Source organism: Copadichromis virginalis, linkage group LG17 (genome assembly GCF_057382275.1).
Source record: "Copadichromis virginalis isolate Kocher_CV1m ecotype Utaka linkage group LG17, C_Virginalis_male_GT1.1, whole genome shotgun sequence".
Classification (NCBI taxonomy): domain Eukaryota; kingdom Metazoa; phylum Chordata; class Actinopteri; order Cichliformes; family Cichlidae; genus Copadichromis; species Copadichromis virginalis.
This window is the reverse complement of record NC_140634.1, coordinates 3695810-3708659: the sequence shown is the minus strand read 5'-3', so window position 1 is coordinate 3708659 and position 12850 is coordinate 3695810. Positions and strand designations below refer to the sequence as shown.

Below are 12850 nucleotides of genomic sequence, written 5' to 3'. Positions count from 1 at the left end.
ACTCCACATCTACTTTACAATAATGCTGGCTAGGCAGCAGTTTCTAAGCAACATGCTGCAAGTAGTTGAGGAACTTGAATGTCACAACACCAATAAAGTAACACACCATTCAGTAAGAGGTTGAAAGCACCAGCAATGTGCAAAAATGATTTCTGACCTGCCATTTATTCCTTTACCCATTTATGGGTAAAGGAAAACCAACCACCTCTTAGTAAAAGATGAGATGCAAACAGCAAATTCATCACTATTCCACATCTTCAGAGGCATTATGCCACATGACCAAATGTGGTGCCGTGTCCAGAATAACATAAAAACTGCATATTTTGCCACTGGATTGGAACATTCTGCAGGACACAGTAGAAAATTAAATACTGCTATAAAATCAAGAACAAAATTTCCAACCAGGCGCATAGCACTATTGGAGCTGGAGCATGGATAATTAGCTTCAAATACATACAGTACAAAACTGGGTTTTTACAGTGTAGTATCCCATTCATTAAATAAGCTGTTGACAGACTAATGTCTTGAACACACTTCATTTCAACTTCTCACTGGCAAACATCGTGTCCGTATTAACAGCCTATAATAAAAAGCTAAACATAAAACATGTCATATAAAAGGCTAAACCAACAAACAAGAGGAACTGAACAATTTACCAGTTCACGATGCCACTGAGACTAATCCATCCTCCTCATGTCATCGTGTAATTTCCAAATATTGTCCAGTGCCTGGATGCTACCACACACACACACTCTACAAGATCCAACTATACCTATGAGATGAGTCAATCTTGGCCAGGATGCTTGCTCTCCCGTATGGCAAGCGGCTCTTCCTGTCGCGAGACACAGCGGTGGGCAGACGCGAGGAGCGCCATACCAGTGGGTCAACGTGGTCGCCCCGGGACATGGCGAATAATAAGAGGGAGGGTTTGCTGTGCCCTGCCAGGCCTGGGCCCCCCTGCCTTGTAGAGCACTGAAAGACTGAAAGACTGTGGCTCGGGGCTGTCGTGCTGTGTCTGATGGGGAGTTCCCCTTAAACACATACAGAGTCACACTCATCTCATCCCCTGCCCTGGAGACACCAGCTAGGCCAGCAGGTGCTGTCTATAGAAAGCTCCCATACCACAACTACAGATGAGCAGCAGCCCAAATGAATCTCTGTGTGTGAGTGTGTATATATGTGTGTGTATCTCTGAGGAAGAGATCATTTGCAAACTTTAAAACAAAATCCATTCAGACATGTTAAATCTTCAGGGTCGACTGGAGCTTACGGGAGCTTGCAAAAATGAGAATTAAAGTAGATTTCCATGAATAGATTTAATTACATTTCCATGTTTTGAGAGTGAAAAGGAAGTGGAGCCTGCACCAGCCAGACATGAAGCCTCACACAGAAGAAACTTACAATGCTTTAATATCATCTGAATTAGACATAATATGAAAAGTAAATGTCTCCCTGTGCTCTGGTGGTAATTACTCAACTTCATGGAGTCTGTGTTTCTTTAATATACAGTGAAATGTTCCTGTTCATGTGTGTAATGTATTATTAAAATATAGTAGTACATGTGCTGAAACTATGAAGCTATGATACTCGACTCAGCATATTACTTTAACACAAGTCTAATTATCTGATTATCGTTGCGGTTAACAAAACCCCTAACAATGAATGAATGAATGAATGAATGAATGAACAATTACGTTGTGGCGATATGATAAATAAATCCTGCGTGTTGCCAATGACATACATTAAATTATGGAAAGTGATACTCGGGGAATTTGGTTGAGAACATTAAATCACCCGTTTATGATGTTTGAGTCATGCATTCATGACTGGCTCATTCTGACTCACACACTGACACTCAGACACACAATTCAGAACTGTGGGACCTTCTTAAAACATTGCTTTAAAAACCAGCAACAGCTCATGAGATTTCAATTGATGACAGGTCAAATTATGTTGCATCTCTAGACTGTTCTTAACACAATATTTTTCCTGATTTGAAAGCAACATTATCAATGAGTTCCTTCATTTCCATCCTTCCTTCTGACCTTTGCAGACTGTCTTCAATCAGCTATGGATGTTGTCACATTTTGATAGCTTATTTTTCACAGACAGACATGGACTGATCCTCTGACCTCTAGAGACGGACCGATCCGGACCGATACTGACCTAAATTACTGGATCAGATATTGGAGAGAAATAAAAAATGTAATCGATCCATCAAATATCAAAAAAGCACCTCACAAAACTTGCGACATGGCGTAACTCGGCTCATAACCTTAGCATGTCGGAGCAGTATGCTTCACGTGATAGAGCGGCTGTGGCGTGTGAGACCTGTCGGTGGTCTGGTTGAGCATTTGGAGCCTCGCTACCAAACCGGCATTTTATCCCAGAGAGAAGTAAAACAAGTGTGTAAGTTCATCTCTGAATGTTTGTAAAGCATTCCAGCATTAGGCTTAACAACCGATATATGGAGCGACTTGCCTCTTCTCTCTCCCTCCCTCTCCTGCTGCTACTTCAATCATGAAACTGATCAATGATCAGCTGATCAGCTTTTCTGTCGCGAGTCCGTCTCTCTTGTTTGTTTATCGCCCACTTGGCGCCAGAAAGAGGAAACCAGCGGCTGAACAACAGCAGCACGTTTAAGCTTGATAAGCTGTTGTTAGAATTTATTTATCATTACTTTCTACACCAGGATCTTTTTCTACGCAGCTGACGGCTGGTAACTGTGCAGGGGTGGATCTAGCAAAGTTTAGCCAGGGGGGCCGAGAGGGCATGAACAGGGAAAAGGGGGCACATAGACATACTTTTCTTTCTTATTCTCATTTAAAATGTGTAGCTTTTAATAAATAATTATCTGAATCTTACATCCAAAGTTTTAATCTGATGTAAAACATATAGAAGTCCATTACTGTATATAGTACCTATTAAGTCTAATATACCCTAGTAAGCTGTAGTACTTTTTCCTTTGGGAAGGTACCATCTGTGCAGTCTGCAGTTCTGTTGAAGAAAGATGTTGAATCTATTTAATTATTGTGGAAAAATAATAGATTTCTGTGCATTTTTTATTTATTTATTTATTTTTTTACACGTGCATTAAATTAAAGTTGATTACATCGATTAAGCATCACAAGGGTGTGGGGTGGTTCCCTATTTTTTTTTTGCTGGAAGTTTGCAACCCTATTAGTTAGGTTGCTTAATATTTCCACTAAGTACTCTTTAAAATACCAGAATAGGGAGGATGGAGCAAGTTTAAGTTTATTAGATTGATCAGTGTTGCTGAACTATAAAATATTTTGGATGCAGTCTATTTTTTACATACAGGTATAACAGAATAGCGTTAGTGGTTTTTTTTTTAACTTGAGTATGAACTTATACAAAATGCAGCAAGATATTAAAAAAACAGTTTTATTGATTTAAAAAATACACTATATTGGATTCATATCAGTATCGGCAGATATCCAAATTTATGATATCGGTATCGGACATAAAAAAGTGGTATGGTGCCATCTCTACTGACCTCCACTGTGGCCTTCAACATTATTCACTTATTAGTGCAGAAGAGAGACAGTGAGGGTCTACATGGAAATCATCTGAGACACTTCTTTGGTTGAAACAAATTCTTTCTTGAGATCTAAACTAAAAAAAGATGAGGAAATGTGCAGCTTCTGTAATGGCTCGTTAAGTGTGTATGTATTGATTCGTCAAGTCTGAAACTAGGTTGACACAGCGATGTGCTTCCAACAATTCACTGTTTTGTGTATGTGTGTTCAAAAGAGAGAGAGAGTGAGAGCATTCACCACCTGTTGTGGGGGTGGAATAAAGAGGGTGGGAATGGGAGGCAGCTGTGCCCCTAATAACCCCCCTAAGACACGATACACTGACCCCACTGCCACCATCTCCTAACTCAACCAAACACAGTGAAGTCAAAACTCTCGACAGTATCATCTTACTCACATGCCCACTCCTTAAATACTGAGACTTAACTCTGTTATTGCACTGGTTTAATGCATATACTCTCTCTCTACAGTCACACACTAATAGAAAACATCACAGCCAAACCGTGTGGCTGTGTAGTAACTCGATCTGGCCGGGGGGAATGCTGCTCATGTGTGGCATCTCAGGCCTTCTTTTAAATGCTGCTGTGTCTATTTACATCACACAAGTACAGGCCTTCTTTGCTTCTGCTGCCTTTTACAGCGCTCATCCCTCTGTAGGCCAACACTTCTGCTGTATAATCCACGTCTTCTTATACTGTATTTCTAAATAAACATACAACAAGCATCGTCATATTAAACACCTCTGGGGTCCTCACCTGATGAAAAGCCATGAAACAGTTCTGCAACATCTTCTAGCTTATTATAGCTACCTTAGTACTAAATGATGCTGTCAGCTTTTGCACTGAAGTGCTTATAAAGCAAATGTTTGGCATTTATTTGCTGTCAGGCACAAAAAATGATCAATGATACACAGGCTCACAGGCTTAGATTAGATTTCTGTTCAATGGATGGTCAGATTAGAACCTGAGTCAGGTCTGAGATGTACCTGTGTGCCAAGTCTGGTTTCTCAACTCTGTGAGGAGTATGTGTTTTGTAGTGAGATCAGAGACTAAGATTTCAATACTTCATTAAGCACTTTGGGTCAGCTTGTGTTGTTTTAAAAAGCTCTACAGTATATAAATCAAATTGAGTTGACTAATGTAGCTTCTTTGCTTTCTGTCAGCTAACTTGCCTCGTCTTACACATGGAGCTGATGCAGCAAAAACCTTAATCATCATCTTTGTATCTTGTTATTCATTTCCTGCACCACAGAGAGGAGGTCACATCCCTCAGTTTTCTGTTTAGAAAAACTGTAACAGGACCTAATTGAGCATCTGAAAGTGATAAATCAATGAATATTGCAACATCAAGCATGCATCCCAAACAGGCAGGCAGCACAAGGGAAGCAAAACAAAGACTGATCGGCATGAAAATCTGTGTCCATGTTTAGTGTAACATACCTGGATTGCATCTCTTGTGATTTGTGGCTGCTGGCAGATGATGCGGTGCTGCTGGTCTGCTGGCTGAGCTCCACCAGGGACTGGTAATACTGCTGCTGTTGCTGTTGCTGCTGTTTGTAGCGTGACAGGATGAAGAAGAGACCCAGGATGCTCTTTAAGTTGCCATTCCTGATTTCTGGAAGGTAAAAATGGATTGTAAGTGTTTGCCGTGTTAGTTATTTAACAATTCCTCCATCATACAGCCATGGACCTACAGAATCAAATTCTCTATGAATAGAAATGTGACTTCAGTCTCAAGCTCAGTCATCGCGAGCGTACACGCAGAGCACACATGTGCGATCTGCCTGCATCCATGTATCCTCTAAATCTACCTATGCATTTTCTTGGAATTAAAGTATTTTCTGCAAGTGAAAGTAATCAGCCAAAGATAACATTTTCCCAGAACATGTATTTTGACTTTCAAGCACTATAAAACGAGCATATGCTGATTGTGGAAGAAGAAAAAAACACTCAGGGACAGAGCTCAAGAGCAGCTGTTGTGAAGCAAACGTAAGTATTTAAAAAGAGCAATTACATAAAGATACACAGAGTTATAGAATAAGCACTTCAGTTACTTAACTGTATTTAGCAGGAATGATTAAGGCCACTGCTCAGAAGAAGGTCCAGCTGTTATACTGCAGATCCAAATAAAGCATCTCTAACCCGAGCTACACACAGCTGGATAATTTAGGAGCGGTGACCAGTAGGGAACTACTACTCTGATGTATTACTGGCACAAGTCTGTTGGACAAGCAGCCAAAATATAAAAGAGCTACTTTGTTTATAGTTCTGCTCTCGCCATGAAATAAGGAAGTGACTGCATGTGCTGCTGGGTGAGGGTAGAAGTGACACATTTCTGTGTACTGATGAAGGCAAAACCATTCAAATGCGTGAGATAAAAAGGAAGAATGAACAGTTTGGATTTTATTATCTGAATGACAACTAAAATGAAACAAGCTAGAAAACAGCAGCCCTGATAACCACGAATGAATCACCATATTCATGCTGCAAAATGAGCTCACAGCAGAAAAGAGTAACAAACAACAATAATAAGATAGAATTCACGTTTTGGATATTGGATCTTCAACAAATAGCAGAGCTGCAGATAAAGTAACTTCTTAAATATGCTGAAGAGGCAACAGAAAGAATCCTCTAATCAATAAGTCTATAGTGTAAATCTTACCCTGAACACTTTTGAGTTAATCTCAGACAAAACTCAAACAAATGCTTCCCTCACACACACACACACACACACACACACACACACACACACACACACTCACACACACACACACACACACACACACACACACACACATAGTGCTGAAGTAGGATCCAGTCGGCGATGAGGAAAAAGAATTGATCACTGGCTAACGCACCCGTTTGTGAAATGGGCTTTTCATACCAAACCCTCAGTGAGAGCTGGCACACAGAGGAATGGGAAGAATGGCAGTGGCTGACACAGGGTTTTTACTACATTTTTCAATCTGGTGAGGAACAAACATTCCCCCGGCCATCCGTGGCTATGCTGCAGAGGCTGTGAAAGTTAGGGAAGATTAATCTCTTGGGGGCGTTTCCTATTTTCTAACACCCAGAGGTGGTAATATACACTAGGCCTTTGAGAGAATCAGAACAGAAAACGCTTTCTGTGCTTTAGGGAAAATAACGTTGCAGATTCTGCTGCACTGGGACTAAAACTGTTTTGCAACTTGTAAAAAAAAACCCAGCCCCCGCTGAAATGATACTGTTGAGGACAAGAAGCAGAATAATGCTTTATCGATCCAACAGAATAAGTGCTTTTGTGGAAAAACTCAGCAGCTCATTTTCTTTAAAGAAACTTTAACAGGATGCAGGCTTGGGCCAAGGTGACAATACCAACCATGCAATTCAGCAATGCTAATTTCTATCCCCCTTTTGAGAAGATGTTGTCTTTTCACATGCCTTTAATTTTTGGTGGATGATCTAGTTCCTCTTTCAAATTATCATGTAGCATGTAATTTCCATTTAGACAGGGGATGAGTCCCAGATCTGTTAAAAGAGCCGTGTAACAGCGTTGTCCCCTGCAAATGACTTTAGAGGTAATTGGCAATGACAGACATGTTTTGGAGCCAGCATGACTGCCATGCATACTATGTTCACGGGCCAACATTTTATTCTAGTGCAGTGAAACTGTAAATACAGCAATCGTTTTGTGAACATGTGCACAACCAAAGGCTGATTTGTCTTCAAAATATTTGTGTTGTTTAGGAAAGCAGGACTAACAGTTGTAACCTAAATTGTGTTTAGAATTTAGGTATGAAGATGAATTCCTGACGTCACTATTCTGCCATATTTTCAGTTACTTTTCTGGCAAGAGTTTCTACACAAATTACTCAGCTTATCATCTAACAAAAGCTCTGTATAAGTGCCGGCTCAAAATGTGATGTGAAACTCTCCCGGTGAGCCACCTTTTTCTGTCCATTTAGAGTAAAAAAAAAAAGAAGACTGCAGGATTCTGTGAGACACTAATGGCAGTTTGGTAAAGCTCACATTAGACATTTTTTGTCAGAGATCCATACCTGCTTCATGCCAGCAAGTGTCAGCAGGAGAAATGCTGCTCTGGAGCATTTAAAGAAGAAGTTATTTAATGAAACAGCGAGGCTAGGCAACACATGTCATCACTAATAGCCTGTGTTGCCTCCTTCACTTTTCTCATCAGCAGCTTCTGCCTTCTCTTTACTTCCGTAAGCTTTTTCTAAATAATTGTATTTTCTAATTTTTTCACGTTTTCCATCATTGCACTGCTTTGTCTTACTACCTTTCCTACCTCTACTTGAAAGGCTTGGGCCCTGCCTTCTGATCAGAGGACAAGTGTGTACCCGTGGTTGATCTTGTCCTAAAGCCACTAATGAAAAGGACTTTAATGTGCTGAGTAGGTCATACTATAGGTTTCCTGGTAGCACTGGAACCAAAAAGAGCCTGTCTTTTTAATAGCCTCAGTGGGTGAGACCCTGCATTGGAAAGAGTGTTTAATGACCTGCTGTACCCCTCAATGTAACCAATTATCAAGTGTAGGAAACATGTGTTTGGGGGCTTTACACCTGCTTTTAAGGGTGGAAATGCTACACTGAACTTCCTGAAGATAATTATCGCATTTGAAGAGGTAAAACTTTATGTTGCCGCTTTGAGATATTTTGTGTCCAAAAGGGTCGAACTTGACCATGTGTTTTAGTGTATGAAGTTTGTCTTTATAACATGTTTAAGTTGACAACACAGCAGCATGCTCTCAGTAGCAGTGCAAACATTGGAAGCTGCAATTTCAAACATATTAATAATATTAGTGCAACTAGTATGGATGCTAAGTAGGCTTTAGGTGATGATAGTGTAAGTTGCAACAATGACTGAAATGTATCCTTGCAAAAATGTCAGATTTAGTTAGTCATGAGGATTTATGTCTGGGATCAGTTTCCACTGTGCCAACACATCCGGGAGATCTTAGGTTATTGAATTTTAATTGGAAGTCTTTCTTTGTCTCAAGTCTTTAGTAAAAAAAGCCACCATCATCCTCCTCTGTAGTGTGTGGACTCAATTTCATTAAAGCCTATAAGTCCCCTCGGTGAAATGTTTGTACGGGGACTAAAACACTCTTCAATGAGACGACTTTTTCCGGAACTTTGGTTTAAAGCCTCCCACCAGTGAGCTGCAAGGAGACTTCTGGAATAGTTATTGCAATAAGTAGTTTCTAGGTTCCTGTATGCACATCAAGCCTCCCACTTTATTTTATTCCCACATCTTGTAAAACTATAATAAAGACTGCATATTGCCAGGAAAGCCCTGGGCAAATTCAGTTAGACATGAGAGGGCAGACACGGCTGTCTCATTCAAGTCACAAACACAACCAACACATGCTCAATAGAAGAATGACCAAGAGAAGCCAGCAAATGAAATGCATCAGCAACAGCAATGAACAGGGTAACCAAATAGCCCATATATTTACAGACCCACTTTGAAATTCCAAGCCCAGCAAGTCACTTTGCTGTTTTTAGTGTTGTAACTGAGCATGGAGAATTTAGAGCTGTCGGTCAGTGTGTCAGCCTGTTAGGCTATTTCTGCTGCTCGAGATGTCAAGGGCAAGTTCAGCCCATTAATATTTAAAGGGAGCAGAAACAACATGGGTCGGAGCAAGCACTGGTCCTTGTAGATGTGCATTGTGAGTATAAACCTTTATGAATATGATATAACCATCCCAATACGTACTGACAGAGAAACTATTAAATGTTCTTTAAGATCTCCGTACTTTGAAACGTAACAATAACAACGATTTCATTTATTAAGGGGAAAAAAGCTACGCAAATCTACCTTTCCCTATATGAAAAAAGTAATTGCCCCCAAACCTAACTGGCTGAGCAGCAAAGACTGAAATTAGTCTTTCACATCACTGTGGAAGAATTTTGGCCAACTCTTCTTTGCAGCATTTTGTTAATTCAGCAAACCTGAAGGATGCTGGGTAGAGGTCGGCCTGTTAAAAGTCATGCAAAGCATCACAATCAGATTTTATGTCCTGAACTCCATCTTGTTCTTTTGAGTCGTTCAAACGTGAATATGTGTGTTTCACTGTCCTTCTCCTTGTCTAGCAGAGATCAGAATTCATGTTTTCATCAATGACAGACAGTTGTCCAGTTCCTGAAGAAGCAAAGCAGCCTCGTCACACTACCACCACCATGTTTGACTGTTGGTATGATTTTCTCTTTATAGAATAGAATAGAATAGAATAGAATAGAATTCAACTTTATTGTCATTGCACATGCACAGGTACAGGGCAACGAAATGCAACAACTTTTATAAAAAGTTGTGTTAGTTTTATGCATGAATGAAACAGGATGCAAACCTTCCAAAAAGTTTTGCGTTTTACTTGTCAGTCCACAGATTATTTTACCAAAAGTGTTGGGATCATCAAGTAGTTTTTTTTCCAGTGTGTGTGTGTGTGTGTGTGTGTGTGTGTGTGTGTGTCTGTGTGTGTGGTCAGCTGTGATTTTTGCTTCGGAACTCTTTATGTTGAATCATGATCACTGACCTTCACAGAGACTGTGGGGCCTGCAGTTCTATAGATGTTGTTCTGGGTTCTTTTGTGACCTCCTGGATGAGTCACTGATGCCTGTGACTCCTGATATCCTCACCACTGTCCAAAGTTTTCTTCATTTGTGGATAAATGGCCCTCACTTTGTTTCTCTGAAGCCTCAAAACCTTAGAAATTACTTTGTACCCATTTCCAGACTGACAGATGTTAATGATTTTGTTTTTCATCTGTTCTTAAGTTTCTTTAGATTGTAGCATGATGCGTTTTATCTATTTTATCTTTTATCCTACTTCACTTTCTCAGAAAGGTTCTATTTAGGTGATTTCTTGTTGTGATTCGGTGCTATAAACATTAAATAGAATAGAATTATTCATACCTTGGTGTAGCTTGCAAAATTTAATTCAGTTTTTAAAAAATATGCTTAATCACAGTTTATTTATGATTTTTGATTATCTGAAACATGCAAGTGTGACAAATATGCCAAAAAAAGAAAACAGAAATGGCACAAATAAGTTTTCACTGCACTGTATGTGCTGCTTGCTGTACTGAAGACATTTTGACTGCAGTTGTACATACAGATACTTTTTTATGGAACCTTAAGGTGTCCCTGCAGAGTCAAATCAAATGTAAAACGTATTCTTAATATATTGTTTGGAATGTCTAACCCTAGCCTTGTGAGACAGTTTCAGACAATCATTCACTTTGGCAGAAGCCGTTCAGAGTAGAATGCTTCATAAGACTGGCGTGTCTTATAAAGCATGTACTGTGTACCCTGATGGTCAGGAGGCAAATCCAGCCCTGCAGTTTTTATCCTCCCACAATCCACTCTGATGCCCTAATGACTGCCTACACTGCCATAGTGAAAGCTGTCATGATACCAGTGTGGTAAATTCCATTACCGTGAAGTACACTCACATGTCTCGGAAACAGGCTTAAACCAGGTTTCTGAAAACATTTGGTACTGTGAAGAAATGGAAACCTACCCACAGAGGATGGGTCGCATTGAAGCCAAATTAATTTTCCAGATTTAGAAATTAGACAAATACAACAGCCACATCTCTCTTCTGCTGCTCCACCGACTTAATTAAGTTTAATCAGGCCTCAAATTTTGTATTATTCCTACCTTCTGCTGAGAGCCCTTGTACATTCACTCCTCTGGCATCCAGGAAACTGAGGCAGGCATCCACATTCTCAATCTGTTGAGAAGATGGCAGACAGTCAGCACAAAGCACAAAGGATGTGATGACACTTAACATTCAATGAGCCTAAATGTCTCGGGGCAGAGGGCTCAGAGGATGGAGCTTATCAGCATTATGACCCATAAAGAACATCATTGTGTGGTTATTACCCGACCCCCGCACAACCTTGGGATCAGGCCGCATGACATACTGACTGCAGTGTGACGCCACCTACACAATCCGCTGCATGTCATGTTCACGGATTCAAGGGGAGACACAAGGCCATATGTACACAGTATGCTGGTAAGTGGTAGAAATACACCCCCAGAGTACTAACATATATAAGCAAGACACAAAGATATGTGGTACTTTGACACATACAACCCAACAACAGAGACAAACACAGGAATAAGCGTTCGCATAATTTACACATAAACACAATGACAATAGTACAGTGTGGCCCACGCTCACAGTGTAGGCAACAACTCCCACCTATGTTTCAGCTGTACAAAGGCGCACTGAGGCTGCAGTTATGAGGGGGATTTTTGCCATCCTTGACAGCAGCTAGCGGGTCGCTTCATTAACATGGTGGCCACCCGCCAATCCCCCTTAATAGGCCTTTTATGATCAGGCCAAAGGTCTTAGCGCTTTACGCAGCGCAGTGTGTCAGGGCCATACAAAGGGCAGGCTGGGCAACTCAGCCAGACGTCCAACGGGCAATGATGATTCATGAGCTGCAATTCCCTGTCAGCCCTCTAAAGCCTGCTAGCTTTTTCTCTCTTTTAAATGTGCGCTTGCTCTGTATTCTTTTCTCTCTTCATCAAAAAGAATCAGGACACTGAGTCATATCTGTACACAGGCTGTTTGGCAACTGCATTATCACACAGGTGCAGAGCCCTGGTCTGAGTGCTACTTGAAGCAGTAGTGTCCACAGATTTTTTTAACTCTGTCACTCCCTGCAATGCACAAAAGGCTCAATATAAGTGAGCTGAGTGAGGAAGTTAAACTTCTCCAATAAAGTAAGATGGATTCAAATCCTACAGATGAAGGCTTGCAGAAAGCCTTCATCTTTTACCATATGAATCATCATGCTGACACAATCGCACATGCAGCACAAGCTAGAGCACTTAAAATAGTATGATGACACAATTAATTTTATGGTTAATGCGGATTCCATTTACAACAAAACTAATCAGAGATCATTTTTTGGCAGGACATTATGAGGCTTTGGACTGATGGAAAGGATCCTTATGCTCACTGTCAACCTGACTGTGGAACAAACAGAACGGGATTGTCAGAACTGCTGGAAAAATGAATGGTGATCTAAACTTCACTAGACAAGCTGGATCATCAGTTTGTCTTAAGGAAAGCACCATCTATTGGTGAGACAGAGAACACTCTCTTTACTCTGACTTTGAACTAATGCCCTCAGGACGACGTTGTAGGACGCCACTAGCTGGCAAAAAGGATTTAAAAAGAGATCATTTGCGCCAAAAGCAGTAAGTATACTGAATAATAAGAAGCTGTGATGTCCACTCAAAGGCTCAAACAGCACCTCAAAAGCCATTGCTGAAGTACAGC

General features: G+C 40.6%; 1 protein-coding gene across 4 annotated transcripts in view; it reads right to left on the bottom strand.

Annotated features, from left to right (window-relative positions):
- The window catches only part of nav3 (neuron navigator 3), a 180377-nt gene that overhangs the window by 95261 nt on the left and 72266 nt on the right, over positions 1-12850 (bottom strand). For all 4 annotated transcript variants that reach the window (XM_085436874.1, XM_085436875.1, XM_085436876.1 and 1 more), the window contains exons 4-5: positions 11215-11287; positions 4997-5171 (exon numbers count right to left, since the gene is read on the bottom strand). In XM_085436874.1, coding sequence (XP_085293000.1) covers positions 4997-5171; positions 11215-11287 — 248 coding nt within the window. The remainder of the gene's footprint in view (positions 1-4996; positions 5172-11214; positions 11288-12850) is intronic.